We start from the raw sequence: 27,490 nt of genomic DNA, 5'->3' as shown, positions 1-27,490 counted from the left end.
GTCGGGGATACCACGCAGCACAGGGAACAGTGAGAGGACCCCTTGACTGGAAAGGAACTGATGACTTTAATGGATCCCGCTGGTCTGCAGCCGTGGCCTCCCTCAGGCTATTTCTCAGGGGGGCAAATTGCCTGCAACTGCTCATTGGTGGTTTTCATTTTATTCCACACCTTGCGGTAGCCTTTTAAGGACATCTGCAAAAAGGAAAAAGGGGGTGGGGTGGGGAGAAGGTCATTTGGGGAAAAGCAATTGTGATTTTTCCAGAACACAACCTGCATCTAGCCCTGCAAGGCTGCAGGGGGTATGTGTGGGCAATTCGAGGCTGCAAGACTCTTCCAAGAGTTTGTTTCTGTCGGTGAAGGAAGAGGCTGCAGGTTCCTGTGGGGCTGATTCTGGACTCCAAATCTGATGGGCCCAAGCTTGGATACTAATTCACTCCCTGCCACCAAGTGGCCATGGCAAGGGCAAGAGAAAGTCCTGGGAGAAAAGGAGCCTGGGTCTAGACAGGAAAAACCAGGCTTCCAAAGTGACCTGCCTGGGTTTCTGAGCTACTCTGCTGATGTCTTCAGTGTCCTCCGTATGCAACCCGGCCTGTGGCAGACCTGGTGCCTTCCCTTCTTTTTGTCTGACCCTTTGCACCTTTCTCATTTTCTCTTCCACGCTCACAAGGGACTAGGGTGCTCTGAGCACGCTGTACCATACGGAAAGGCTGTGGGGTTACTAAGGATGAAAGACCCATGGCAACTATGTAAATGCATGGAATCAGGTTCTGATATTAAAAATCCATTATCTCATTTTTTAAAAAACTGGCTTCTCCATGTATAAAGTAGCAATGACTAAATCACCAATGGTGGGGGAAGTGATACAGAAACTTCCAGAATTCATTAAGAAAACAAGTAACTAAAAACACAATTACTACCGACTCTCCTCCTGATCACTTGAAAAGACCCTGTCCCTAACACTGAAAAGGCAACTTTAAAAAAAGAAAGAAAGAAAGGGCATCCAAGGGCATCCTTCATTTTCCTATAAGACTTGAAGGGACTGCTGAGATTTCTCATAGACATTACATGTCCAAACATTGGGATTCTTAGCTTGAAAAGCAAAACCCTAGATAAGAATGTGAAGGACATGAAAAGACTGCCTGTCTTGGGGGTTCTCTGGGACTTACCTCAGCAATCTCCACTTTCCTTTCCCACATCTTGATGGTCTTCTCCAGTTCCCCATTGAAGATCTTCTCCCGCACATACACCATCACCTGGGGCGAGCGGAACTCAGCCAGCTGTTTGCGGAGCTTTTTGTTCAAAGCCTCAGCCTTGGCCCGGTCCTGGGTTGGGAAGGACCCATTAAACCAGGGATCCTGGCAGTTCTGGCTTACTGGACTTACTGATCCTGACATCTCTCCCCACTTTCAATGGAGTTCTCAAAATCATGTTGAAATTTTCAAAGAAGTGGAGAGAATCATAAGATTCTGATGATGATTTTTTTTAACAAATGATGATGTTTTCATTCAGTTCAGAAACACAAAGTGCAGTCTAAAAGAGAATTTTTCCCTTCCATCTTTCCTTTATTGAGGAATTTATTTTCCCTGTTGTGATTTCTTAGGTTTGGTGGTTTCTGGGGAAAAACTATGTACTTAAGCACACTTTGATTTGATCAATCTCAACTCACTTTTTGTAAAATATATGTAACATAGAATTTCCTATTTTGAACACTTTTGAGTGTGTAGTTCTGTGGCATTCAGTATATTCACAGTATTGTACGAGCTTTACCACCCTCCATCTCCACAATTTTCTTCATCTTCCAAAACTAAACCCCTGTACTCATGAAACACGGACTCTCCAGGACCCCTTTCCCTAAGCCCTGACAACCACTCATCTACTTTCTGTCTCTATCAATTTCATTCTTCAAGAATCTCATATAAGTGGAATCAGACAATACTTGTACTTTTGTGACTGGCTTATTTCACTCAATATAATGTCATCAGTGTTTATCTATGTTATAGGATATGCAGAATTTCCTTCCTATTTAGGCTGAATTTTATCCCTTTTGTACGTATATGCTACATTTTGCTTCTCCATTCAACTGCCAGTGAACACTTGGGTTCTACCCCTTGGCTACCATGAATAGTGCTGCTGGGAACATGGGTGTGTAAATATCTCTTCCAGCTCAGGCTTTCAGTTCTCTTAGGTATGTACCTAGAAGTAGAATTGCCAGGTCAATAGTTAGTCAATTTTTTGAGGAATATCTTTTTTAGTTAGTTTTTTTTTTTAAAGATATTATTTATTTATTTGACAGAGATCACAAGTAGGCAGAGAGGCAGGCGGGGGGGGGGGGGGGGGGAAGCAGGCTCCCTGCTGAGCAGAGAGCCCGATGCGGAGCTCAATCCCAGCACTCCGGGATCATGACCTGAGCCGAAGACAGAGGCCTTAACCCACTGAGCCAGCTGGGTGCCCCTTTAGTGTTTTGTTTTGTTTTTTTAAGATTATATTTATTTATTTGACAGAGAGACACAGTGAGAGAGGGAACATAAGCAGAGGGAATGGGAGACGGAGAAGCAGGCCTCCCACTGAGCAGAGAGCCCCACGTGGGGCTCAATTCCAGGACCCTGGGATCATGACCTGAGCCGAAGGCAGACAATGACTGAGCCACTCAGACGTCCCTTAAGTTTTATTTTTTAAATTATCATATAGTAAATTAACTAGTCTTTTCCTTTCAGTGGTTTTTTTTTGAACTAGCAATGCCCTGCCTTTCTTTTTGGTTTAAATATTTATTTATTTATTTTTGGGAGAGAGTGAGTACTGGAACAGTAGGGAAAGAGGGAGAGAGAGAGAGAGAGAGAGAGAGACTCCAGCAGATTCCCCACTGAGCACAGAACTTGTCACAGGGCACGCTCTCGAGACCCTGAGATCACAACCTGAGCTAAAACCAAGAGTGGGATGCTTAACTGACTCAGCCACCCAGGCACCCCTTATTTTTTATTTTAACAATTGTTTTGAATAGGCAATACATGCAATTTAAATGGATAAAAGTATACAGTGACAATCTTCCATCCCAACCTGTCTCTGGCTGCACAGTTCTTCCCAGAGGCATGCACTATTTTTAGGTTTTTCATATTCTTCTAGAAATCTATACTCATATAAACCTATTTATTTTACCTTTTTTGTCCAAAGAGTAGCCAATGCTTTCAGTTTTACCCCCTCCAACTTTTTTTTTCACTCAATAAATACCAGCAGAGCTGTATCCACACATTAAAAAACTCATTCTTGGGGCGCCTGGGTGGCTCAGTGTGTTAAGCCTCTGCCTTCTGCTCGGGTCATGATCTCTCAGGGTCCTGGGATGGAGCCCCGTGTTGGGCTCTCTGCTCAGAGGGAAGCCTGCTTCCTCCTCTCTCTCTCTGCCTGCCTCTCTGCATACTTGTGATCTCTCTCTGTCAAATAAATAAAATCTTTTAAATTAAAAAAAAAAAACCTCATTCTTTTTAACAGCTGCATCATTTTCCATTGTGTAGATGTATCCTGATTTGACACGTCCTAACAACAGTTACTCAGCTCCTCAATCCCCTGCTAGTACAATAAACAATCCTGTGATTACTAATCTTCTAGGTGGAGGTCATACTGTAAATATGCAAGTACATCAGGAGGATGAACTACTGCAAGTGAAATTGCCTGCTCAAAGACACTGGTTCTCAACTGCGGGGTGAGGGAGGAGGCAGTTTTGCTCCCAGGAGACATGGCAATGTCTGGAGACTTTCTCTGCTGTCAGAACTAGGGGGGTGCCACTGACACCGAGTAGGTAGAGGCCAGGGATGTCACTAAACTTCCTAGAGGGCACAGGACAGTTCCCCACAACATGGAATTAGCTGACCCAAAATGCCGATGGTGCCTAGGCCCTGCCACGAGCATATAGGTATGTTTGGTACGGAATACTAAAGGGCCTTCTCTGACCATAAGCCAATTCCACCTATGCAGTGATGCCTGAGGTTGCCTGTGTTTTTGCCCATTCTCTCAACAGTCTTACCAATTTTTTTTTTACCATTCCTAATCTAGGAGATGGGGAAGTGGTCTCTCGTTACGATTTATTCTCTATTATCAGTGAGGTAGAATATTTTTCATAAGTTTGAGACTTTCTGGCTTTTCTGTAAACTTTATAAATCATTTACCCATTTTGTCTATTTTTTGGTTAGATTTTTCTTATTAATTTGTAAAAGATATTTGTTTTAAGAAAATTCACTCCTGGGCACCTGGGTGGCTCAGTGGGTTAAGCCTCTGCCTTTGGCTCAGGTCATGATCTCAGGGTCCTGGGATGGAGTCCCGCATCGAGGTCTTTGCTCGGCAGGAAGCCTGCTTCCTCCTCTCTCTCTCTGCCTGCCTTTCTGCCTACTTGTGATTTCTCTGTGGCAAATAAATAAAAGAAAAGAAAAAGAAAAAGAAAATTCACTCCCAGTGGTTTTGGGCAACACATTTTTCCAGTTATTTACTTTTTGTCTTCATATATGATAGGTTTTGCTGTGCACAAAAACTTTGCTTTTATAGAACTGACTTTATATACCGATTTCATGGTTTCTGGATTTTATAGTTCAAAAGCCCTCCCCAACCCAAGATTATAATAAAAATGTTCCACTATTAAGTTTAGGACTTTAATGGGTTTTTATCATTTATATTTAAATCTCTGATACATCTGGATTAATTTCACCATAACATATATAGCTCCAACTTTGTTTTTTCCTAAATGACTATCTAGTCATCCCGGATCATTTATTGAATAATCTGGATGTGCCCCACTGCAATACCTTTACCATAAACTAAATGCACCTATATCAAAATTTTATCAGATACCTGATCATATACATGACATATATGAGATCTGTACTGGGGCTTATCATAGGACTTCTATTTTTTTCTCTGAACTTCCAGTCTGTTCATGAGCTTGTTTTAAATACTGTAACTTTGTATCATGTTTCAGTATCTGGAAGGGCTAGTCCACTCATCTACTTAAGAATTTGGGGGATATTTTTATTTTTCCAAAATAACTTTTTTTTTTTTTAAAGATTTTATTTATTATTTATTTGACAGAGAGAAATCACAAGTAGATGGAGAGGCAGGCAGAGAGAGAGAGAGAGAGGGAAGCAGGCTCTCTGCTGAACAGGGAGCCCGATGTGGGACTCGATCCCAGGACTCTGAGATCATGACCTGAGCCGAAGGCAGCGGCTTAACCCACTGAGCCACCCAGGCGCCCCCAAAATAACTTTTGAACCAATTTAAGTCCTTAAAAAAACAACTTTGTTATTTTAATTGGAATACCATGATTTTGCACCTCAGTTTAAACAGACCTAACACTTTTATGCTGGTGAATCTTCCTGGCCTGGCACTGTCTTCTCATTCTTTGCTTCACAAGGTACAGTCTACGGTACTGGCATCACTTGGGAACTGGAGAAAATGATGACTCTTGTGCCCATCCAATCAGAAGCTGCATATTAACAAGATCCCCAGATGTCTGGTTTGCTCCTTCTAGTCTGAGAAGGACTGCTTTAAATCACTCTGGAGCAAACCAATAAAATTATTTTTAGTTAACATCAGAATGCAATAAAAACTTGTCAAGAAGGATTCAGTGAATATCTGCCATGTCTAGCATAGATATATTCCTGTAGTGAGATCTAAACATGAACCTGGAACCTCACATCTTGTGAGGAAAAAGATGAAAGAATACTTAAGATAAAAATAATGAAGGAACAAGAATCAAGGCATTAAAAAAAGGTTCCACAGAAACACCTGGATGGCTCAGCCGGCTAAGCCGTCTGCCTTCAGCTCAGGTTGTGATCCCAGGGTTCCAGGATTGAGCCCCGCATAGGGCTCCTTGCTCAGTAGAGAATCTGCTTCTCTCTCTCTCTCCCCCTCACCCCCCCACCACACTTGTGGTTTCTCTCTCCCAAATAAATAAATAAAATCTTTTAAAAAAAATAAGTTCTACAGCTTTGAGGGATGTGCTAATACCAGGAACTGTGATCCCTACCCAGCACTCCACTTGTAGAATAGGGCTGTTACAGCAAGACAGGTGGACCACTGTTCCCATCCTGAGATCCACTGCAACAGTACAGAAATTTTGCTCAAGGGGAGAGGCTATAAAACAGAGAGCTCTAGAATGCTGCCTGGAAGGACTGACTTTTTTTGGAAGAAAGTGTGGGGAGTTCATGCCCAAGAAGTTTGTGGAAAACAATGGAGAACTTTGAGGTGAGCAATTAAGAGGCAGATGGAAGTTCCATGATATTAGCAGCAACAGGCAAAACAGTAGACCAGCTAGATGTTTAACAGAACCAGGAAAAGAGACCATTAAGAGACCAAAACAACAGACCATAGAAAGAATAATTAAGAGATCATAATTCTACAGTATCAGTAGCAACAGGCAAAACAGAGGACCAGCTAGATAATTAACAGAACCAGAGAAAGAGACCATTGGGGTTGGAGCAAACCTTGAAGACTGCCAAAAAGGTCCCTGAAAAGGGGCATGACTTTGATTAGATCAGAATGTGCTGCAGTTAATGTCCCAGGGTGTTGCTGAAAGCAACAGAGCAAACAGTAATTAATGAAGGCTAACAGCTGGGTATGATACCAATAGAACTAGACCAGCAAGAAGCTTCACAGGAGGATGAAGGAGAGTTGAAGAGAACTCAGCAGAAACGCCAATCATTCCTGGTTGTCAGGGACACTGTATTACCAACACCAGAGGCTACCAACAGCAGGAGAAAGAGACTTTACTAAATTAATCCAGCCAAATCACTAAATAAGCAAGTGGTGGGTGGAATTAGTATCCAGCATTGCTATATTATCTAAAATGTCGAGTTTTCAACAAAAATTACAAGATAGACAAAGCAACAGGAAAGTGTGACCCACACAGGAAAAAAAGGAAGCAACATAAACTACCTCAGAGGGAGTCCAGATGGTGGACTTAGCAAAGGTCAAAGCAGTTATTATAAATATGTTCAAAGAACCAAGGTGACCATTTTTAAAGAATTAAAGGAGCATATGACAATAATGTTTCATCAAATAGAAAATATCTATAAAGAGAAATTTTTTAAAAAACAAATGGAAAATATGGAGTATTTTCAATACAATAACTGAAATGAAAAATTCACAGAAGGAGATCAGAGATTTAAGTCAGCAGAACAATTAGTAAACTTGAAGGTAGACCGATAGAGATCATGCAATATGGAGAAAACAGAGGAAAAAAAAAATTCAGTCTCAGAGAAATGTGTAGAACACTACTAAGTGTGCCAACATTCATGTAATGAAAACAGGAGAGGAGAAAGACAAAGGAAATATATTCAAGGAAATAATGGTTGAAAACTTCCAAAATCTGATGAAAAATATTGTTTTGATGAAAAATATTAAACCACATATTCAAGAAGCTCAAAAAACTCTGAGTATGAAACTGGAAATAAATCCACACCCAGACACATCAGACCCAAAATGCTGAATGACAGGCAAAGAGAAAACACTGAAAGCAGTGAGAAAACAATTCGTTACATTCAAAGGAAACCAAATAAGAGTAATAGCTGACTTCTCATCAGAAACAATGGAGGCCAGAAGCAGTGGGATGGCATATTCTAAGGGTTCAATGAAAAAAAAAAAAAAAAAAAAGACCCTGTCAAACAAGAATCTTATATCCAGCAAAACTATCTTTCATAAATGAAAGCAAACAATGAGCACACTCAGATTTTGGTTTCCAATGTTATTCTCAAATTAAAGGAACCAGGACTCCTTGGAGAAATGGCTAATTCTAGGGCTGGAGCGGGAAATATAGGAAATGAGTCACAAGCATTTTCTAGTGCCAGAAAAGAAAAAGTGTTCACACACACAAAAAATGGGGCTATGCCGAATGGACACAGAAGCCAACTGAAAGAGTTTCCAAAGTCCAAGGTAAAACAATGTGAGTAATAAAATATTAGATTATAACCCAACATATAAAATTAATATCCATGCTCACTTCAATAGCACATATACTAAAATTAATATCCAAGAATTGATACTTATATAAATAAAAGATTAAAAATAAACAAATGGAGAATAGACAAATGTCCCAGATAGAATTCCAAATAGTTTATAAGTTTCCACTTCTTAAGTGTTGGCTGCACATGGTAACATCCTTCCAAAAAGCTGTGTCTGAAAATTGGAGGAAAGAGTAACTGTATGATGGAGAAACCCTTTTAATATTACATCAGGCAGGGCGCCTGGGTGGCTCAGTGGGTTAAGCCTCTGCCTTCGGCTCAGGTCATGATCTCAGGGTCCTGGGATCGAGTCCCGCGTCGGGCTCTCTGCTCAGCAGGGAGCCTGCTTCCTCCTCTCTCTCTCTCTGCCTGCCTCTCTGCCTACTTGTGATGTCTCTCAAATAAATAAAATAAAAAATCTTTAAAAAAAAATATTACATCAGGCAGGTGATCAAGGTTAACATCAGCAATGATAAGTCATGTTGAGAGTATGCTCCCTTGATAAAATATGAAAATGGCACTTCACCTCTACAGTCTTCCTCCTGAAAACCATTTAACCTCAATCTAATCCCAGGAAAGACAGCAGACAAATCCTTCACAAATACTTGACCACTTCACAAAACTGTCAAGGTCATCAACAACAAAAAGTAAAGCCTATTACAGCCAAGAAAAACCTAAGAAGATGTGAAACTGAATGTAGTATGTTACCCTGGATGGGATCCTAGTACAGAAAAGGACATCAGGTAAAAACCAAGTCGATATGAATAATATTATAACATATTCTAACAAATATTTTTATATTTACATGTTATAAATTATAAATATTAATCACATATAAAAATCACAAGACATAAATATTGGTTAGTCAATTTTAATAAATATTCCACTGTAAGGTGTTCACAATGGGGGAAAATGGGTGTGAGATTTGGGGAACTCTGTACTCTCCACAATTTTCTAAAACAATTACAAAATAAACTTTATTTTTTTAAGTGAAGAATAAAGACATTCCCAGATAAACACACACATACAGAATTAGTTGCCAAGCAGACCTGCCTTATAAGACATACTAAAGGAAGACATTCAGGCTGAAAACTAGTGAAAGTAGCTTAAGCTAAAGTAACTTACAATCATGTGAAAACAAATAGCACAAGTAAAGGTAATTAGGTAAGTATATAAAGGACAGTAAAATTGTATATTCTCCTTCTCTTAACTGATTGAAAAAGCAATTCATAAAGCAATATGTGTATAATTCTATCGTGGACCTGTGACACATAAAAACAATATATTTGACAATTACAGCAAAAAGGAGGCAAGGTAAAACAAAGCTATATTTGAGTGAGGAAATAACATCAGATGGTAATTCGAATTCAGAGGAAGAAATGAAGAGAACCACACAATGGTAAAGACAAAGGCTAATATAACAAACACTATGAACATACTTCATCTCTGACGCACCTGGGCAGCTCAGTCATTTGAGCGTCCAACTCTTGATCTCAGCTCAGGTCTTTATCTCAGGGTCATGAGTTCAAGCCCTGCATTGGGCTCCACACTGAGTGTGGATCCTACTTAAAACCAAACCCACATACTTCATTTCCTTTCTTCTCTCAGCTTCTGGATCCCTTCCTCACATTCACAAGATTAACTCAAAATGCATCATAAACCTAAACATAAAATCTGTAAAACTTGTAACCGAAGACACAGGACTGAATCTTCATGATATTAAGTTATGGTTTCTTAGATACAACACCAAAAGCTCCAGTGCAAAAGAAAAAATAGATAAACTGGGGCTCACCCCAAAGTTAGAAACTATAAATAGCATCTTAAAGAAAGTGAGAAGGAAACCAACAGAATGGGAGAAAATATTTGCAAATCATATACCCAAAAAGTATTTGAATCCAGAATATATAAAGAATTCTTACAACTCAATTATGAAAAGACAAACAACTCAATTAAAGACTTACTCAGGGGCTAAGGGTTTGAATAAACATAGTTTGAATAAACATTCAAACTAAGGGTTTGAATAAACATTTCTCAAAAAAACACACGTGGCCAATAAGAAAATGAAGGGATATTCAATGTCATTAGTCATTTGGGAAATTCAGATCAAAACCACAGTGAGTATGTCACTTCATACCCACTAGGAAGCCACTAAAAAGCAGGCAAATAAACCCCCAAAATAACAAGTGTTGGTAAAGATGTACAGAAATCAGAACCCTCACAGGTTGGTGGGAATGTAGAATGTGCAGCCACTTTCACACACAGTTCTGCATTTTCTCTAAATGTTAACCACACCATCACCACATATGATCCACAATTCCACTTTTAGCTGTATGTCCAAGAGAAAAGAAAACATACATTTACACAGAAACTTGTATGTGAATGTTCACAGCAGCTTTATTCATTAGATCCTAAAAGAACCCTTGGGAAACAACCGCCTCAACTGATGAATGGCTAAAATAGGGTCTACCCACACAAGGAAATACGATTCAGCCATGAAAAGAAACAAAGTCTTGACACATACTACAGCAGAGATCTTGAAAATATTGTTAAAGAAGCCAGTGAAAGACCACAGACTGTATGATCCCTTTTACTTTTTTATTTTTTTAAGATCTATTTATTTATTTATTTATTTGACAGACAGATCACAAGTAGGCAGAGGCAGGCAGAGAGAGAGGAAGGGAAGCAGTCTCCCTGCTGAGCAGAGAGCCCGATATGGGGCTCCATCCTAGGACCCTGGGATCATGACCTGAGCTGAAGGCAGAGGCTTTAACCCACTGAGCCACCCAGGCACCCTGTATGATCCCTTTTAAACAAAATGTCCAGAACAGGCAAATTCAGAGGGACAGAAAGTGAATTAGTGGTCATGGGGCTGAAGGTTGGGAGTAAGATGAGGTGGTAAACAGACAAGGATTTCTTGAAGGTACAGGGTTTCTTTCTAGGGTGACAAATATTTTCTAAAATATTGTTCTGATGATTACATCATTCTGGGGATATACTAGAAATCATTAAAATGTGCACTTTAAATGGGAGAATAATATGGTATGTGAGTTATAACCCAACAAAGCTGTTAAAAAAAAAAAAGTTCACAAGAAAACTAAAATATACTAACAAGTAACTGCCAGGCTTTTAAAAACTGATGTTATATTTTACTTGTAATCTAATAAGTGTCCACCCAAAAAAATACCACAGAAATCCTGCATGGGGAGAGCACACAGACTTTTGCTTTACTTTTATTCCTGGCTACTCTGTACCGAGACCCACTTCTTTGCATGTGTCGGTTCTCCACTGAGGATAGGACTTGGATGCCATGACAAAACTGAGTCATATGTAGTCATCCTGTGGCTTTTCAGTTATTGTGGACAGGTCTGGGGCCACACACGCTGCTGGGGACACTTACACTCATTCAAGACAAGGCCAACAACAGCTGTACTAATGGCTTGGTACATTGGAGGCTGACAAAGCATCGCCATCCTGGTCCTCACAGGTCACCACAAGGCCTGTGACATCTCTTTCACACATGCGGAAACCGAGGCCTGTCTCATTAAAAGGCCTGTTCAAAGCCAGAACCTGGCAACACCAAAGCTTACACTCTTGCCCTCATCTTTCTAAAAAAGTCCTCTTGAGTCACATCCTTCATGTTCTTAGCTTGGTGAAATTCAAATGTACGTGCTCAGCAAAATACTGAGAGCACAAAATCCCAATGGAGATGTAAGGAGCTCAGATAATGCCACCTGTCTGTCCACACGGTGACCGTAGGCCCTGGAGTAGGCTCAGGACAGAGGTCCCAGGTCTGTCATCCCAGCATCCACCGTACTGAGTGAAAATTACATGTTTAAAGAAAAACCTCCCTCTTGTACATAGAACACTGTATTTTGGTATATGCACTTTTTCTTATACCAGACGATTACACTAATTACAGGCCTTTTTGTGATGCTGTACACATGACACCTTGAGTATGGTACTTTATGGGTTCCATTGGGTTATAAGAAGGTTATTCTTGAGGGTTATTTGGGCTCTACATGATTTCTAAATGGTTTGGTCATTTCCACATGATTTCTGACTCTAGACCCTAACCCAGCAGTAAAATTCTACTGGACTATGAGTCTCCAGGTACCACTTCCTCTCCAGCGGCCCAGACATATTTGACTTTTATGGTCTAGGCTTTTCTAGACAAAAACCAAGGTAGCTTGGTTTTTGGTGTACGTTGGCTCAAGTGCTTATAGACAGAATGAGACAAACACCAGAAATAGCACATTTTACCCTCTCCTACCTGTTCTACTTGTATGGTTTCTCTTTCAATTTTTTCAAGTAACTCATTTGTCAGCGAGATCTCCTTATCCAGACTGATGGACATTTCCATTGCCTGGTGTAGCTTGCTCTGAAATATAACAACAAGCAAGTCTTGAGCAAAGATGATCACTCAGAACTACAGGAAGGATAGACAGTTCTTCATTAAGCAGGATGACAGCAAGGCCATCCAGGAACCCAAGCCTGCCCTTCTCAGAATCCTGGTGCCTAATGGGAAGTAAAGACCCGCAGAGTGGCTGGACACACCAGGACCCAAACTCTCCCCTACCATTTGCTAAAAAAATACTTTGGGCCAGTCCCAGAACCTCTCTACACTTGGGCTGGTCACCTCACAGGGCTGTGGAGAGGCTCAAGGGAGAAAATCGTGGTAAAGTGCTGAGCAGAGAGCCCCTGGCACATGGAGAACACTCATGCAAGTGGCTGCCATTATGACATGAAGAGAGAGGAAACACTCCCCGTGAGCTAGGTGCTACTGGCATCGCACTTTACAGGCAAAAGAACTGACTCTTTGGTGAGTGAAAACAATTTGCCCAGGGTCATAGGGATAAGAGGTTAAGCAGGGCTTGAACCTGGGCAATCTGAGTCCAGGGCCCGCGGGCTCCACCACCACTGACCCTGAAGGGCTCCTGCCCGAACTGGCCCACAGCTGCCCCCCACGTCACTTGCCGCTGTCCTTCATCAGCTCCCCCCAGGCCCCTGCTTTTCAGATTTTCCCCCTTCGCTGCACCTTTGTCTCCCAGCAGGGAACGGTGAGCCTGGGGGAGTTGGCACATGCTCTGCTGGGCTGAAGAGCCAGTGACAGAAGCCAGTGACTCTGGGGGGATCGCTCCAAGGACTCTGAAATGTAGTCACCTTTCCCTAGGCACTGACCAGCATGACAGCCTAGGCCCTGCCAGCCAGATGTCGGCTTACCACCTAGACGGAGGCACCCTAGGCCATGTAAAGCCGCCACTGTGCCTGGCACTGAGAATGTGAGGACAGCGGTGGGGGCTTCCCTGGGGGAAAGGGTACTGGAAAGGTTGCTGAAAGGCTGTCGAACATGTCTAGTAAGAGGTGTGGCGGCGGGGAAGCCAAGCTAAGGAAAAGCCTGGGGCGGGGGGGGGCGTGCTGGCACAATATGTCCAGGGTATAAAATCCTAGACCTAGCAGAAAAGCCTGGAGCCACCTTCCTGGGGACCTCAAGGCACTGAGGCCACCGCCCCCCATTCCTCTTTTCACCAATCCTCCCTTCTTTAAGGTTCACTGTCTGCTCCCCATCCTGTACGACAGGCTCTGCTTAGGAAAGTGCCCTGGGTTAAGACACCAGACCGAGAGCGTGGGCTGTGGGAAGGGGAGGCAGCACAGGACTCCACTACAAACCACAAAGTTGGTGGGAGGAAAAGAGAGCAGAGGGACATTGCAGAGAGCGGGGGCAGGAAAGAATGGATTTGCAAGGCCTACTGCAAGGCAGCTCCTGACTCTGAAGGTGTGAGGCGAGCTATTTGTGATTCTGAGCAGAATGTCAGCCACTTGAGGTGGCTACTTCCAAAAAGGCACTTTAGCTTTCTCTTGCTGTGTAACAAATTACCACGAATTTTGTGCCATAAAGCAACACCCATTGTTTTTCTCAGTTTCTACAGGTCAGAAGCCCAGCACAGTGTGGCTGGAGTCTCTGCCCAGGTAGGGTCCCCTGGGGCTGCAGTCAGGATGTTAGCCAGGCTGGTTTTCCTCTGGAGCTGGGGTCCTCTCCCAAGCTCACAGACTGTTGGCAAAAAGCATTTCCTCTAAGTTATAAGCCTGACATCTCTGTTTCTTTCTAATCGTGAGCAGGAGGTGGCCCTCTGCTCTTTGAAATCCCTTCAAGCCAGCAGTGGAGAACTTCTTGCCTAGAGAATTTCCTGACTTCCTCTTCCAGACAAAACTGTCTCTTCAAAGGGCTCATGTGATTAGGTCAGGCCCATCCAATAATCGCCCTATTTTAACGTCAACTATGGCATATCATATTCATAATCACAGAACAGAACAGAACCAGATAGTAGAACCCATCATACCCATAGCCTTGCAGATTGTCCTGGGTATATACAGTAGGTGGAGAACTCTGGGAGACATCCTGGAATTCTATCTACCACAAGGCACTAGTTTACATGGGGATCACTAGTTTACAGTCAGTTAGGAATGACACATCGTGGCTGTCTTCACACGCTTACATTCTACCAGATTCCACCACGCAGGGCTCGACAGCATAAAGTTGGAGATAAAGGTGCCCCTTTGGCTGAAGCTCACACACCAAATTCACAAAGGAGACTATGTTTGTCTCCTTCATCTTACACCCTCAGCACTTAGCCCAGCGTCTGGCACTCTACACCTCCTTGTATGTTTGGTAATAGGTACTCTATATGTGCATTGCTAAAGTGAACACATTGGTAATACTTATTCTGCAAGCTTTTCCAAGGTCTGAGACGTGGGTGCTGATATTTATATGAAATTGGTCTCTCTTGCCACCCTCCCACCCCCTAAACACAACACACCTCATGCTAGTAGCTCATTTGACAATACTGGCTGAGGACTTGCTTTGGCTAGGCACTGTCCTCGGTACTAGGAACACAGCACAGACCAACATGAGCTCTATCCTGGTGGCAAGTCAGAAAAACCTGCCACTGACCCATGGTCCCTGTTGGAATCCCCACTCAAGTCCACCATGAGGCCTGACCCCAAACTCAACAGTTGTTCCACCTCTATTTCTCCCAAAAGACCTAAGAACTGACACACGGAAGAAATGAGTTTGCATCTCCCTCAAACCATCACTGCATCCACCGTAGCACTTCCGTAGGCATCTCCTCCCAAGCTCCACCATCTGCTTACCATTATTTGAAACAGGCCTACGGGCATGATGACCCCTGGGATTCTGGCTAGAGAAGCTCCCATTCCACCCACTGTGGCCTGGGTTGCTGCTGCGCGGGTATCACAATCTGTCCTCTGCGTTTAGATCTGCCCTAAAGAGCTCAGGCCCTGGACCTGGCAGTTTCATGTTATAAACCAGTAGCTCCACTCCAAAGCCCTGGCTTTTCTACACAAGACCAGACAGGCCCTGTGCTACTTAAGTTGATTCCACAGGATACAATCAAGATCCAATGTGGTATCGCCATGTACTACCCAGCTCTCCAGCCTATGAAAGCTCAAGTCATGGGGACTGGCTTTATCTTGAAGTAACAGCGATCAGATAAGCTAACTACTGATGAGTGGATGATCTGTTGCAGAGAGCTGACACATGAATTTCAAAATGCCAGCACAACATTGTCTATGTGCTTTATGCCAGAGAGAGGCATTGGCTTAGGTGGGACATGTACTGGACTAGGAGCCTGAGCCCTGTTGAACTTGTTGCTAGAAGCTGGCAATTACTCTCTCGTTGGACTTCAGGTTTTTCATTTTTAAAAGCAAAGTGCTGGACAAACATAATAATCTAATCTAAACACTTCCAAATTTACTTTTTTAAAATGATACTATGTGGGCCGAATGAAGACCACCTGCGAGTTACCTAAACCTGCAGTCACAACTGTCCTGCAGGCAGGAGGCCAGGGTCAGCCACCTTGCTTGATAAAAGGCCAGAGTGCCAATATTTGGGCTTTGTGGGCCAAGAAGCAAAATCGAGGATACTTACATTAACAAAAGAAAAAAACAAATTTCCACATGTTTTATTGATGACATTCAAAATATAATCATTAAGTACATTTTGGAATACAGATCTACTAATGAGAAGAATGGAATTTCTGGGGCAGAAACCAATTTTGCTTAATTGGATTTCAAAGGTAGCATTCTCTATCAAATTGGTTACTAATACCCTTCTGGAAAAAACACAGCTCACAGGCCAGTGGCAGGATACACTGGCCCCAGTCAGCTGACTCCAACACTGCACGGTTCCTAGCAGGGTGGCTGGGCACTCATGGCTATGGACCCTGCTTAGTCATTAACAGTATCTCCCTCTCTCCCAAAAGGGTTCTGTGTGGATAAGGAATTATATACTAGTTTTCTGATTTTTAACTAAGACAGTTTTCTTCTGGAAGGTTTTAAGCAGAGAAGTGCTTCTTACAGGCCTAAATTAAATGTGGTTAATTCTCAAAATGTGCAAGAAAATCATGAGGGCATTAAAAAAATAGATGCATGGCCCTTACCCCCTTATTCACCTGGTCAGGGCTAGACTAGGGTATTTGTATATTTAAAAAAAAAAAAAGTTCTCTGGGTGGTTGCAGTGCACAGCTAGTGTTGTGGGAACATTCAGAGTATTTGAGAATGGCTTTGTCAAGAGAAATCGAGGAGCAACAGTAGACAAAAGGGCCCCAAGCCCTTGTGTAGCACCACAGTGGTGCATGGGAACTTCACTGTGGCTGGAAAGGTGGGTGTGGGAGGCCTCGGGAACCTGGGCATCAGGGCAGACCTTACTTTGTAAGTATTGAGGACTTGCAGGGTGTTTCCGGATGCCAACTTTAGCTGGATCAGTTCTTGATTCTTTGCTTCAATTGTCTCTAAAAACTGAGCATTCTCAATCTTCAGCTGCTGAAAATCAACCTCATGGAGAGCCTCACCCACCTCTTCCTTCTACAGCTCAGAAAGAAGAAAGAAATGATGTGAGGTTGTGACTTTGGAATCTGATTCACACCTTGCAGTTCTAGATGAAATTCTAAAAGTCAGTCATCATTCAGTCATTCAACAAACACGGGCTGGGGATCTGCTTGGTGCCAGGTGTGATACAAGGCACTGGAATGGAGATCTGAATAAATACAATGCTCCCTGGCCTCAAGGAGCACATATTCAACCAGGGTTCACAGACAGGTCGCAGTGTGGTGTAGTGGGAGGGGCAGAGGACATACGGAAGCTCCTCAGCCAGGCCAGAGAAGAATGGAAAACTGGGTCAGGGAAGGCTTCCCACAAGAGGTAGTGTCTAAACAGGGCTATAAAAGAAGAATAAGAAGGAGACCATATAAAAGTTATTTTTACCCCAGAAAACCGAGGACCAGCAGCCCATAAATTCCCTTTCTGTGATCATGTGACATCTCTGTACTATGGCTGTGTCAGTGTATTGGGTTCCCTCCCTGGCCTGGCCCGCCTTACCTGCCCCACCAGGTCTAGGCCATCTCATATGGGTAGTAGGCCAAGAGCCAAACCTGGGAACTGTTCCTCAGCCCCATGCTCCACCCATGCAATACTGCCTCCAAGGAGGCTTCTTTCTTGTCCCCTAAACCAACACAACCATTTCCTTAAGTCCCAGTAATGACCCATCCACCAACTCAAACACTCCTAAACCATTTCCACACCAGGAGACTCCCCCGCTGCGGCTCTGTGTGCCATCCAGGCCACGCTCACCAAAAGGGGTGAGCTGCTGCCCATTGCCTCTGGCTAGCAGTTAGGGCATCCCGCTATTTCCTACCATCCCCACTCGCCGCTAGTCTGAGCTCCTGTGGGCAGGACCACCTCAGGGTCAGCTTTGTGCAGCAATGGCTTTCAGGCTAAAAGTCACTCATCTCCTCCCTCTCTCACACTCAAACCCCCTCCTCAGGACGCCTGAGCATGCACAAAGCCTGGAGTACCAGGAACTCTCTATCTGGAGGCAGCTCCTCTCTCCTTTCTTACACTAATCTCATAATCTCAAATCCTTCGATGACACAGCCCCTCTAGCTTTTGCTCTGCTGGGGACCTCCAGAGCAGCACGTTCTCTCCTCCCCACAGCTGCTGTGCACCTGCAGCCAGAAGCTGGTCCTCCTGAGTCCGCTTGGGCCCATCAATCCCAGGTCGTCTGATAGGCTCTCCGTTCCCCTTGGTCTCCAGCTCCCTCTCCTGTGTAAGCCCTAGGTTCCCCATTCTTTCCAGAGAGCAGCTCTCCTGGAGACACGGTGCTCCAAGTAGGCCTACTCAGACCAAGAGGAGCAAGCCCACTGCTTTCTTGGAGCGGGGGGGCTGTGGTTCTTTGGGTGCACCCCAGGGCACAGCATCGCCTCCCACTGAGCTGACTTTATCAGGCACTCTACGGCTAAGCCACCTGGCACCTGCGCAGACATCCTGGGGCATCAAAGTGGAGGAGCTGACATCTGCCCTCAGTCACTTCGTGTTGTTGAAGCTGTCCCAGTCTGTCATCTTTCGGGATCCAAGTCAATCAGGCAGTAGTTCCAAGTGTGTTGATTTGCACAACTCTGTATCATTGGCAGTGGCCACCTCTAATGCACAAGCTGTCGGTGCCCATATTCGAGTTAATTCAAGGGACAGAGCCATGCAATCACATTCGAGAGGCCCTGTGCCCCATCTGCTTACTGCCTTCCATCAGGAAGCTTTAGTCTGATGCACAGGTGACCAAAGCACCCTCAAAGTGTGCCATCCAGGCCACGGTCACCAAAAGGGGTCAACAAGTACCCCATGAGTGTCTTTTAAATTCAAGCCAACTCTGTCTGTGGCTGTGCCGGCACCGTAACAGTAGGTGCTTCCTATCACCGCTGTGGCAAATTACGACACACTCGGTAGCTTACAACAAAAATCGATTATCTTACAGTTCACGAGGTCTGAAGTTCAAAATGGTTCTTGGGCCTAAACTCAAGGTGTTTTCGCAGAGATGCATTCTTTCCGGAGGAACTGGAGGAGAATCTGTTTGCTTGCCTTTCCCAGCTTCTAGAGGCTGCCTGTTCTCTCTTGTTCGTGATCCCTTCCTCTACCTTAAAGGTTCATCACTCTGATTTCTGTTTCCAGTATTCCATCTCTCTCGCCTGCCTCCTTTGGGATTATATTGGGCCCACACAGATAATCCAAAATAATCTCCCTTAGAGTCAAGGGAGATTATTTTTAAGATCATCTCAAGATCCTTGACTTAATCACCTTTGCAAAATCCTTTTGCCATGTGAAGCCACAGATTCACAGACTCCAGAGATTAGGACATGGACATCTTTGGGAACGCGTTGTTCTACCTTCCATGGTAACCTTAAGAAGGAAGACAGAGAGAGAGAGAGAGAGAAAGGAAGAAAGAGCCACATACCTGCCTCAATTGTAAAAGCATCTTTTTCCTCTGCACTTTGAGAGAAACATTTTTCAAACGTAATTTATCCTTCATATTATCCTAAAAAATACAAGTAAATTTTAATCCACTCCTCTTCATCCTCCCTGTTGGTTTGAAAAGTTGGTAGGGCTGGGGCTATAAACCAGACCTTGAGTCCTAACATTCAGTCACTTATTTTTAGGTCTTCTTGCGTTTACTGGAGCTCGTGTACACTTCACTCCTGACAGGGGCACCTGGGTGGCTCAGTCAGTTAAGAATCTGCCTGGGTTCAGGTCATGATCCCGGGGTCCTGGGACAGAGCACCCTGTTGGGCTCCCCGCTCAGCAGGGAGTCTGCTTCTCCCTCTGCCTCTGCCCTCCCCCCCAACTTGTGTGGGCTCTCTCTTTCAAATAAATCTTAAAAAGAAAAAAAAAAAAGAAAAAACCCGAAAAACAAAAAACACTTCACTCATGACCAAGAAGCAGAAGTAACTTGGTCGGCTTTGTGCAAATTTTCTACTATTTTTAAATTCGAGATTATTGGGGTATATAATTTGGATACAGGGGTCATTCCTGACAAAACAACCTTATGATTCTCCAATCTTTTATTCTCTTGGTAGTTTATATAATTTTTCATCACTTATACATTGTTAGGGCTAGTAACCCTACCTATGTCCAGGATCCAAAGCTCGACATGCTACAAAATCTTTGAAAGTGAAGGAACATTTTATGTCTCGTTTTTATAATAATGGAACTTAAAGAGCTTGAGATTTACCTGTCCCCCCTCCCTGCAGTCACCTGGTTAGATAGGCTTGCCTCACTTTTCTCTAGGAAACGTATCAGATCTTGAAACAAATAGCAACAATAAAAAAGAAAAAAAAATCAGTCTGAGACACTATTAATATTCACCCAGCCTGATTGGTTTCAGCCTTGATAAACGTGCCTTTTAAGACATACACTTTGGGGGATGCAATAAATCTGCATGTGGGGAGAGCATTTACGGCGGACCAAATGGAGTGAGGCTGCTTCACGTGGATCATTTTTATGTTTTCATCCTCTGAATCTGTTCTCCCTTTCTAAGCTCCGGCCTCCTGCCAACTCACCCTCCGGCGGTTCATGTCCTCAATGTACTTCATCACTTTCTGAGTGGCCAAAATACTCCCTTTCTTCTTGGATATGGTTTTTAGGATATCTTTTTTAAAATCATACGCTGCTCTCTGAACTTCAGTCCATCGAATTTCAGCTTCCTCAATGATAGCCTGCAGGAGTCAGCACAAAGAAAGAACAGTTTCCAAAAATCCTCAGGGACAGTTCCCTCTGAGGAAACCTAAATTCTCAGGCTTCTTTGTGTCTAATACATAATGTTTCTTCTTAGCCTTAGAAATATATTGATAAGATACAAATTTGACTACGGGAATGTTACCATTAAAAAGCAGGCCTCGGGTCGCCTGGGTAGCTCAGTCAGCTGAATGTCTGCTTTTGCCTCAGGTCATGATCTCCAGATGCTGGGACCGAGCCCCATGGCATCAGGCTCCCTGCTTGTCGGGGAGTCTGCTTCTCCCTCTCCCTCTGCCCTTCCCCCACTGCTGGTACACTCTCTCTCAAACAAATAAACAAAAATTTTTAAAAGAAGCAGTCCTCAAAAAAAGGGGGGCATCCATAAGAAGGTGGTAAACAAATAAAAACAGGACCTCAGGTATCTCTATACATACACATTTCCGTATCTGAAATAATACTTATCCACTAAAAATTGTAACATTGATATATTATATAATGCTATACAATATTATATGTTATATAATATTATTATATATTATATACACTATACATAATATATACTATATATAATAATATATTATATGTTATATAATATTATATATATAACATTCATAATATTATAATATATAATATAATATAATAGGATAGGATAGGATATAAAAAATATCTGGGGCCGCCTGGGTGGCTCAGTGGGTTAAAGCCTCTGCCTTCGGCTCAGGTCATGATCCCAGGACCCTGGGATCAAGCCCTGCATCGGGCTCTCTGCTCAGCAGAGAACCTGCTTCTCCCTCCTCTCTACCTGCTTTCCCTGCCTACTTGTGATCTCTCTCTCTCTCCCTGTCAAATAAATAAATAAAATCTTTAAAAAAAAAAATCTGGAAAACATTACATCAAAACATTAGCCATGGGGCACCTGGGTGGCTCAGTGGGTTAAAGCCTCTGCCTTCGGCTCAGGTCATGATCTCAGGGTCCTAGGATCGAGCCCCACATCGGGCTCTCTGCTCATCGGGGAGCCTGCTTCCTCCTCTCTCTCTGCCTGCCTCTCTGACTACTTGTGATCTCTCTGTCTCTTTCAAGTAAATAAATAAAATCTTTTAAAAAAAAAATTAGCCACATCCAGAGAGATGGATTACTAAGGAGACCAACAGTCTTAATATATATATACTTCAGCAATTTGCAAGTGGTATAAATGAATATATGTATTGACATGGGAAGACAGTCAGTGCAAAATACAATTTACAAAATAATATAATACTTTTTATAAATAAATTCATATATGTCCAGAAAATAATCTAAACTCTAGGAGATAAACACAAGTGTCAACACTAATTCTCTCTAGGCGGATTCTTTCTGGATGTTTACAAATGCTCCTTTAGCTTACCTCTATATTCAAATTTTGCTACATAGAGATTGTCTTTAAATAAGGAAACACATACACATACACACACACATACACACACACACACACGCTATTTGAAAGAATAAAATGAAAAGCTAGCTGTAGCTGCAGAGCAAATCATCTCAGTCCCGACCTTGTCCCTGGGCACCAAGAAGCAAAAGCATCTTCCTTCACTGGCCAGCCTCTCCCCTCTCCCCGTGGTCTCCACCTGCAGGAACTTCAATCCACCATAACTACCACTTTCAGCATGTCACTTGCTCTCCTACTCAGCCATCCTTATCAGGGTCCTGCTTTCTAAGGCATCAAAGATAAACTCCCCTGCCTGGCTTTCAAGGTCTCACAGCCCCAGTTTTCTCGTACAGGCCCTAAAAGACACATTCATTCCCACTTCTACTTCTTGCTCATGTCATTCACCCAACCTAGGGTGCCCTTCTTTTCTTAAGCCTCTGCTTTATTCCTCATCATTCTTCAAAACCACGCCAAGCCCTACGTATAGCCCCACCTCTTCAAAAAAGACTTCTCTGGCCACTCTAGCCCACATTAACATGCATGTTTGGCAAGAGAGAGAAGGAGGGGGGAGGGCACAAAGAAAGGAGAGAGGGAGGAAAGGTTAGGTTTAAGTGGTACAGGTAATTCCATCAATAAAGACACGAGTCTACTGATCTGTCCCTCTGGAGGCAATGAGTGTGAGTCTGTGTGCTCATGTTTAGAAACAGAAACATTTAGAAACAGAACAGAAATATCTGTTCCTCATACAATAATGCTCTCTAATGCAAGCCAATAACTACATCCCATGGGAAACTGAACTAACACTGATGTTTCTTCTTTGGAGGAAAACTGACCTTTGTTGGTCACCAAAAAGACATGGATCACGGTCTGCATGCTGCACACAGAGGGCGATTTAAAGGATTTTTCACCCAACTCACTGACTTATACCTCAGATTCCTTATATTATTATTATATTATATTATTAGGAATTACCTAATAATTACCTAATAATTAGGTAATAATAGGTAATAATAATTACCTAATAATTACCTAGAAAAAACCTAACATTTTTAAAGCACTTACGGTTATTATAGTTATTTTTTTCTTTTAAGAATCCATATCTTAGGGACACCTGGGTGGCTCAGTTGGTTAGGCATCTGCCTTTGGCTCAGGTCATGATCCCACGGTCCCAGAATTGAGGCGCTCTGCTCAGTGGAGAGCCTGTTTCTCCCTCTGCCCCCTCACTCACCCCCAGCCCATGCACTCTCTCTCAAATAAATAAAATCTTAAAAAAAAAAGAATCCATATCTTAGAGACATATACTAAAATATTTATAGATATAGATACATATTGAGGTATTACTTCATAATAACCCAGTGGCCTATCATGAGGGAGAAGTTGGGATATGGAGGAAACAAGGGTGGCCGTATGTTCATGATGCTGCATGTGGCTATTGAGTACACAAGGGTCCATTGTGCTAGCCTCTGTACATTTGTGCATTTTTGAAATTTTCCATTTAAAAAAGTTTAGGGGTGGGGCGCCTGGGTGGCTCAGTGGGTTAAGCCGTTGCCTTCGGCTCGGGTCATGATCTCAGGGTCCTGGGATCGAGTCCCACATCGGGCTCTCTGCTCAGCAGGGGGCCTGCTTCCCTTCCTCTCTCTCTGTGATCTCTTCCCTTCCTCTCTCCTACTGTGATCTCTCTCTGTCAAATAAATAAATAAAATCTTAAAAAAAAAAAAAAAAGTTTAGAGTTACCTGTGTGGCACGGTCAGTTAAATGTCTGACTCTTGGTTTCAGCTTAGGTCATGATCTCAGGGTCGTGAGATCGAGCCCCGTGTCAGACTCTGTACTTGGCACAGAGTCTGCTTGAGATTCTCTCTCTCCCTCTCCCTCTGCCCTTCCTCACTGCTCTCCCTCCCTCGCTCAAATAAATAAATAAATAAATAAAAGTTTAAAATTTGTTGTCTCCTCTAGCAGATGGGAAGTTCCTTAAAAGCAGTCCTTAAATTTGTCTTCTCCTACTTATATTTCTTTCAAAATAACAACAATATTAACATACTCCAGGTACTTCTCAATGAGGTGGAAGTGGGGAGCCCCGGTGGGATGGGCTATAGAGAAAACAGTATACCTCATGATGCTGTAGATCTCGTTCAGCATTTGCTCTCATGTGCCTTATTTCATCCTTCATGTCTTCCAGCTCCTTTTGTACAAGCTCACATTTTTGGTCACAACTGAGGCCTATCACACGGTCCATACCCATGCGGGACTTGGACCTACGCCTGCCTCGTAACTGCAATACAAGAAGAACCAAGTCATTGTCAAGTAGGAATTGCTGCTCAAGGTAGGTGTCAAAATGACCACTCAGACCTGCTAGAAATTACTCTGAGTGACAGCCAGGGAGAACAAACTCAAAGTGAAAGGATTCAGGATATTAGGCCCAAGGTAATGTTTATTTCACCAGTCAGCCTAAGTCCTGTGTTAAAGAATTCAAAGGCCTATACTGGATAATGAACTGAAAATAAATAAGGGAATGTTTCTTGAGGTTGTGGAAGGACTATGAAACTGCTAAGGACTAGCATTCAGGTCAGTGTTAGGGGAAGCCCAGAGCTCAGTGCTTCCTAAACTGAAAACAGAAGAGAAATTGCATCTGGGGGCACAGTGATCAGCATAAAAACCAGACATGATTCCCTACATATTTAAGCCAAAGGTCACCAGCAGATGGCCCTAAGGAACGTATGGGCCTGAAGAGATTGACCCTCAAAAGACAGTCTACATCCAGTTTTAAATTTTCAAAAATTAATTACCCACATTTGGAAATCAGGAGATTCCACCAAATAATCTAGATTTCCAGCTTCTGTCGAAAAATCAGCTGCTCTGGCAATACCAGTCCACCTGGTTGGACTTTCAGATGAGTGAGGAACCTTCCCATGCCCACAGCAGACCTACTTCACTCGTACATGTGGTTAGCTGGGCCTTGTAAACATTGGAGTCCCCCAATTTAAGGGAATTATTTCAAGTAACCTCAGATATTTTGGGTAAGTCAGTCCACTAATAATTGAACCTGATTCCCTTCACGTTCACTTGAAAGAGAACCTTAGTAGGAAAGGAAGAATTAAAAGTAGAACAAGAAGGGGGTTCCTGGGTGGCTCAGTGGGTTAAAGCCTCTGCCTTCAGCTCAGTTCAGGATCCCAGGGTCCTGAGATCGAGCCCCGAGTCTGGCTCTCTGCTCAGCAGGGAGCCTGCTTCCTCCTCTCTCTCTCTGCCTGCCTCTCTGCCTACTTATGATCTCTGTCTGTCAAATAAATAAATAAAATCTTAAAAAAAAAAAAAAGTAGAACAGGTTGAAAATCATATGCCACTCAGCCTCAGAGGGCACACCAAAGGCAGATACACAAAAACCACTTGCATCTAAAGGAACAGAATAAAAGAATTCTTAGGTCGCTACAGTGTACCTGTGCAAATTCTGCTCCTGATATTTTAATTTCTGATAACCGTGGATGTCGCTGATCCCTGGGCTCCAGCTTATTATAATATTTCTCAAACATCTCCGTCTCAGTTTTGAGAGCAGAGTTTCCATAGCTGCAAGACAGAGGGTACCTGAATAAGTTCTATTAATATGACTTTAAACTCCAAATAGTGTTTAACACTTAATAGCAATTACATACCTTCTGCAAAACATATAACCTCTTGATGCCTCAATTTCCTCTTTTGTAAAATGGGAATAATAATAGTACCTATTATTCAGGGTTGCAATAAGGAATGCAAAGCCTTTAGAACAGTGCTTTTAAATATTTGATTTTTTTAAATGTCTAATGAGCCACAAAGTTGAAAGAACTAGGATTATATTGAAAATTGTTGCTGAGATGAAGCTACAAGTTCCACCTTCCAGTATCCTCTAAACCATTTGTGAAATTCCTTCTGAATTACTACATGCTTGAAGTTATTACCTAGGCCACAATCTTCGGATGTTTCCTTTGGTTTATGTGTTTCGGCTGTTCTTTCCAGCACCCGAGAGACGAAGAATCCACAAGAAGTGTATTATAAAGAGTATTATAAATGGTGGAAAAACTTGGAACAGACAGTTTTTAAACAAGTAGAGGTGACAACTAGAGTTCATCCTGCATAGGCTTGCCAAGATTTTGACCTTTTAAGCTTTTTCATGTATATAACATACAGGTTATGCATGTGTCTACTTTTATCTATGAACAGTTTGGATATTTTCATATGTTCCTGAATGAATTCCTGTAGCCTGAATTTTAAGATTAACGGACACAGGTTCAATGGAAAGCCAGAGAAATCAAAACACCTTTTTAAATTTTATTTTATTTATTTATTTATTTATTTATTTATTTATTTATTTTTACCCAGCATGTCGACACTCCCAGTGTCGGCTGTGGAGTCGCCCCTGAGTTTAAATCCTGGCACCACCATTGACTAGGAAAGTGAGTTAACCTGTGTCTTGGTTCCTTACCCACTTTCTGGGGCTCCCGTGCTATTATTAGAAGGTACTACGTGCAAAATAACTGGCACAAAACAAGTTTTCAAGAAATTGTGGCTATGAGGAATACCACGTCAGTTCTGCCCTAAACTAGGTATAGACGTACAGAAGTTACATCTATTCAGCTGCTAGAAGGGGGGTTGGCCGTGAGCCCAAGAAGTTGTACAATGAACCTCTGGGCCCCCAGAAGCCGGCCGGCCGTACCTGAGCTCTTCCACCAGCCCACACAGCTGGATAACAGGCAGCTCGTTTTCCTCCCCGCTCTGCAACTCGCTGACGGTGGTCTCAGAGTCCTCATCAGTCATCGCTCTGCCCAAGTGGCCCTTGCCAATGCTCAGAGGCCAAGAGCGCGCTGTGCTAGCTGCCAAGCGTCACGCGGGCTGCGACCTAGCTCTGCGTTGCCAGAGCGACCAGACGCGTGCGTGGGGGCGGGGCTCCCAGAGGCTCCGCCCGACGCCGCTCCGCCTCCCCCCGTGCTCACCCGAGCGTAGACACCTACACTTACTCAACCATCATTCTTAAAATGCTAATACTGGCAGCTATTGCTTGCGCCGCACTTACTACGCCCTTGGCGCCGTGTTCAGCGTAGTTTATGCAAATCCTTGCGACAACCTTGTAATATTATCTACTATTCTGTGTATTCTCCAAATAGAGGAAATAGATAAGGGAAGTTAATTCCATTTGTTGCAGTGTCTTCCCCTGCCTCTTCGTGAGGCCTCTACTCCGGTCTCCCTCTGGTTCTTCACACATGCTAAGTGTAGTTTCTCTCACCAGATACCGAGGTCCTGCATTCCTAGAAGGAAAAAACCTGGCTCATTATTAAATGGTATAAATTCAAGAGACATCCCAATATAGGGATTATATCCTGGGGGGAATATACAGAACAGACAATTCCGGCTCTTGCTTCCAGTTCAATGAGGAAAAGAGCCCCTAAACCCGCTGTTGAAAGTGGAGTGAGAATGACAGCACTGTCGCGCCTCACACTTTTTCATAGTCATCATTTAATTTAATCCCCAAAACGGTCTTATAAAATTGGTATTACAGTCTT

The 27,490-nt window shown here is 43.0% G+C and overlaps 1 protein-coding gene across 1 annotated transcript; it reads right to left on the bottom strand.

The window, feature by feature from the left end:
- Nucleotides 1-47: 47 nt before the first annotated feature.
- On the bottom strand, nt 48-26,814 carry CCDC113 (coiled-coil domain containing 113). The gene is made up of 9 exons (XM_059383995.1): nt 26,647-26,814; nt 25,397-25,523; nt 24,073-24,234; nt 20,383-20,538; nt 19,281-19,361; nt 16,706-16,861; nt 12,252-12,359; nt 1,169-1,324; nt 48-194 (listed from the first exon to the last, which is right to left on the bottom strand). Exons 1-9 carry the CDS (start codon nt 26,745-26,747, stop codon nt 108-110), a joined length of 1,134 nt encoding a protein of 377 aa, XP_059239978.1. The 5' UTR covers nt 26,748-26,814; the 3' UTR covers nt 48-107.
- Nucleotides 26,815-27,490: the final 676 nt, after the last annotated feature.

This window comes from Mustela nigripes, chromosome 17, assembly GCF_022355385.1.
Source record: "Mustela nigripes isolate SB6536 chromosome 17, MUSNIG.SB6536, whole genome shotgun sequence".
Classification (NCBI taxonomy): domain Eukaryota; kingdom Metazoa; phylum Chordata; class Mammalia; order Carnivora; family Mustelidae; genus Mustela; species Mustela nigripes.
Note: the sequence above shows the minus strand (reverse complement) of the source record. Positions and strands in the feature narration are given on the sequence as shown.

What these genes read in the sequence shown, in the direction of transcription:
- CCDC113 (XM_059383995.1), bottom strand. Translation starts at nt 26,747, where the DNA reads ATGACTGATGAGGACTCTGAGACCACCGTCAGCGAGTTGCAGAGCGGG. An exon ending in GAGATCTACAGCATCATGAG is followed by an intron (nt 20,539 to 24,072) that starts GTATACTGTTTT and finishes TGACTCCTGCAG; the next exon opens with GCTATCATTGAGGAAGCTGA. An exon ending in AGGACATGAACCGCCGGAGG is followed by an intron (nt 19,362 to 20,382) that starts GTGAGTTGGCAG and finishes TGTATTTTTTAG; the next exon opens with GATAATATGAAGGATAAATT.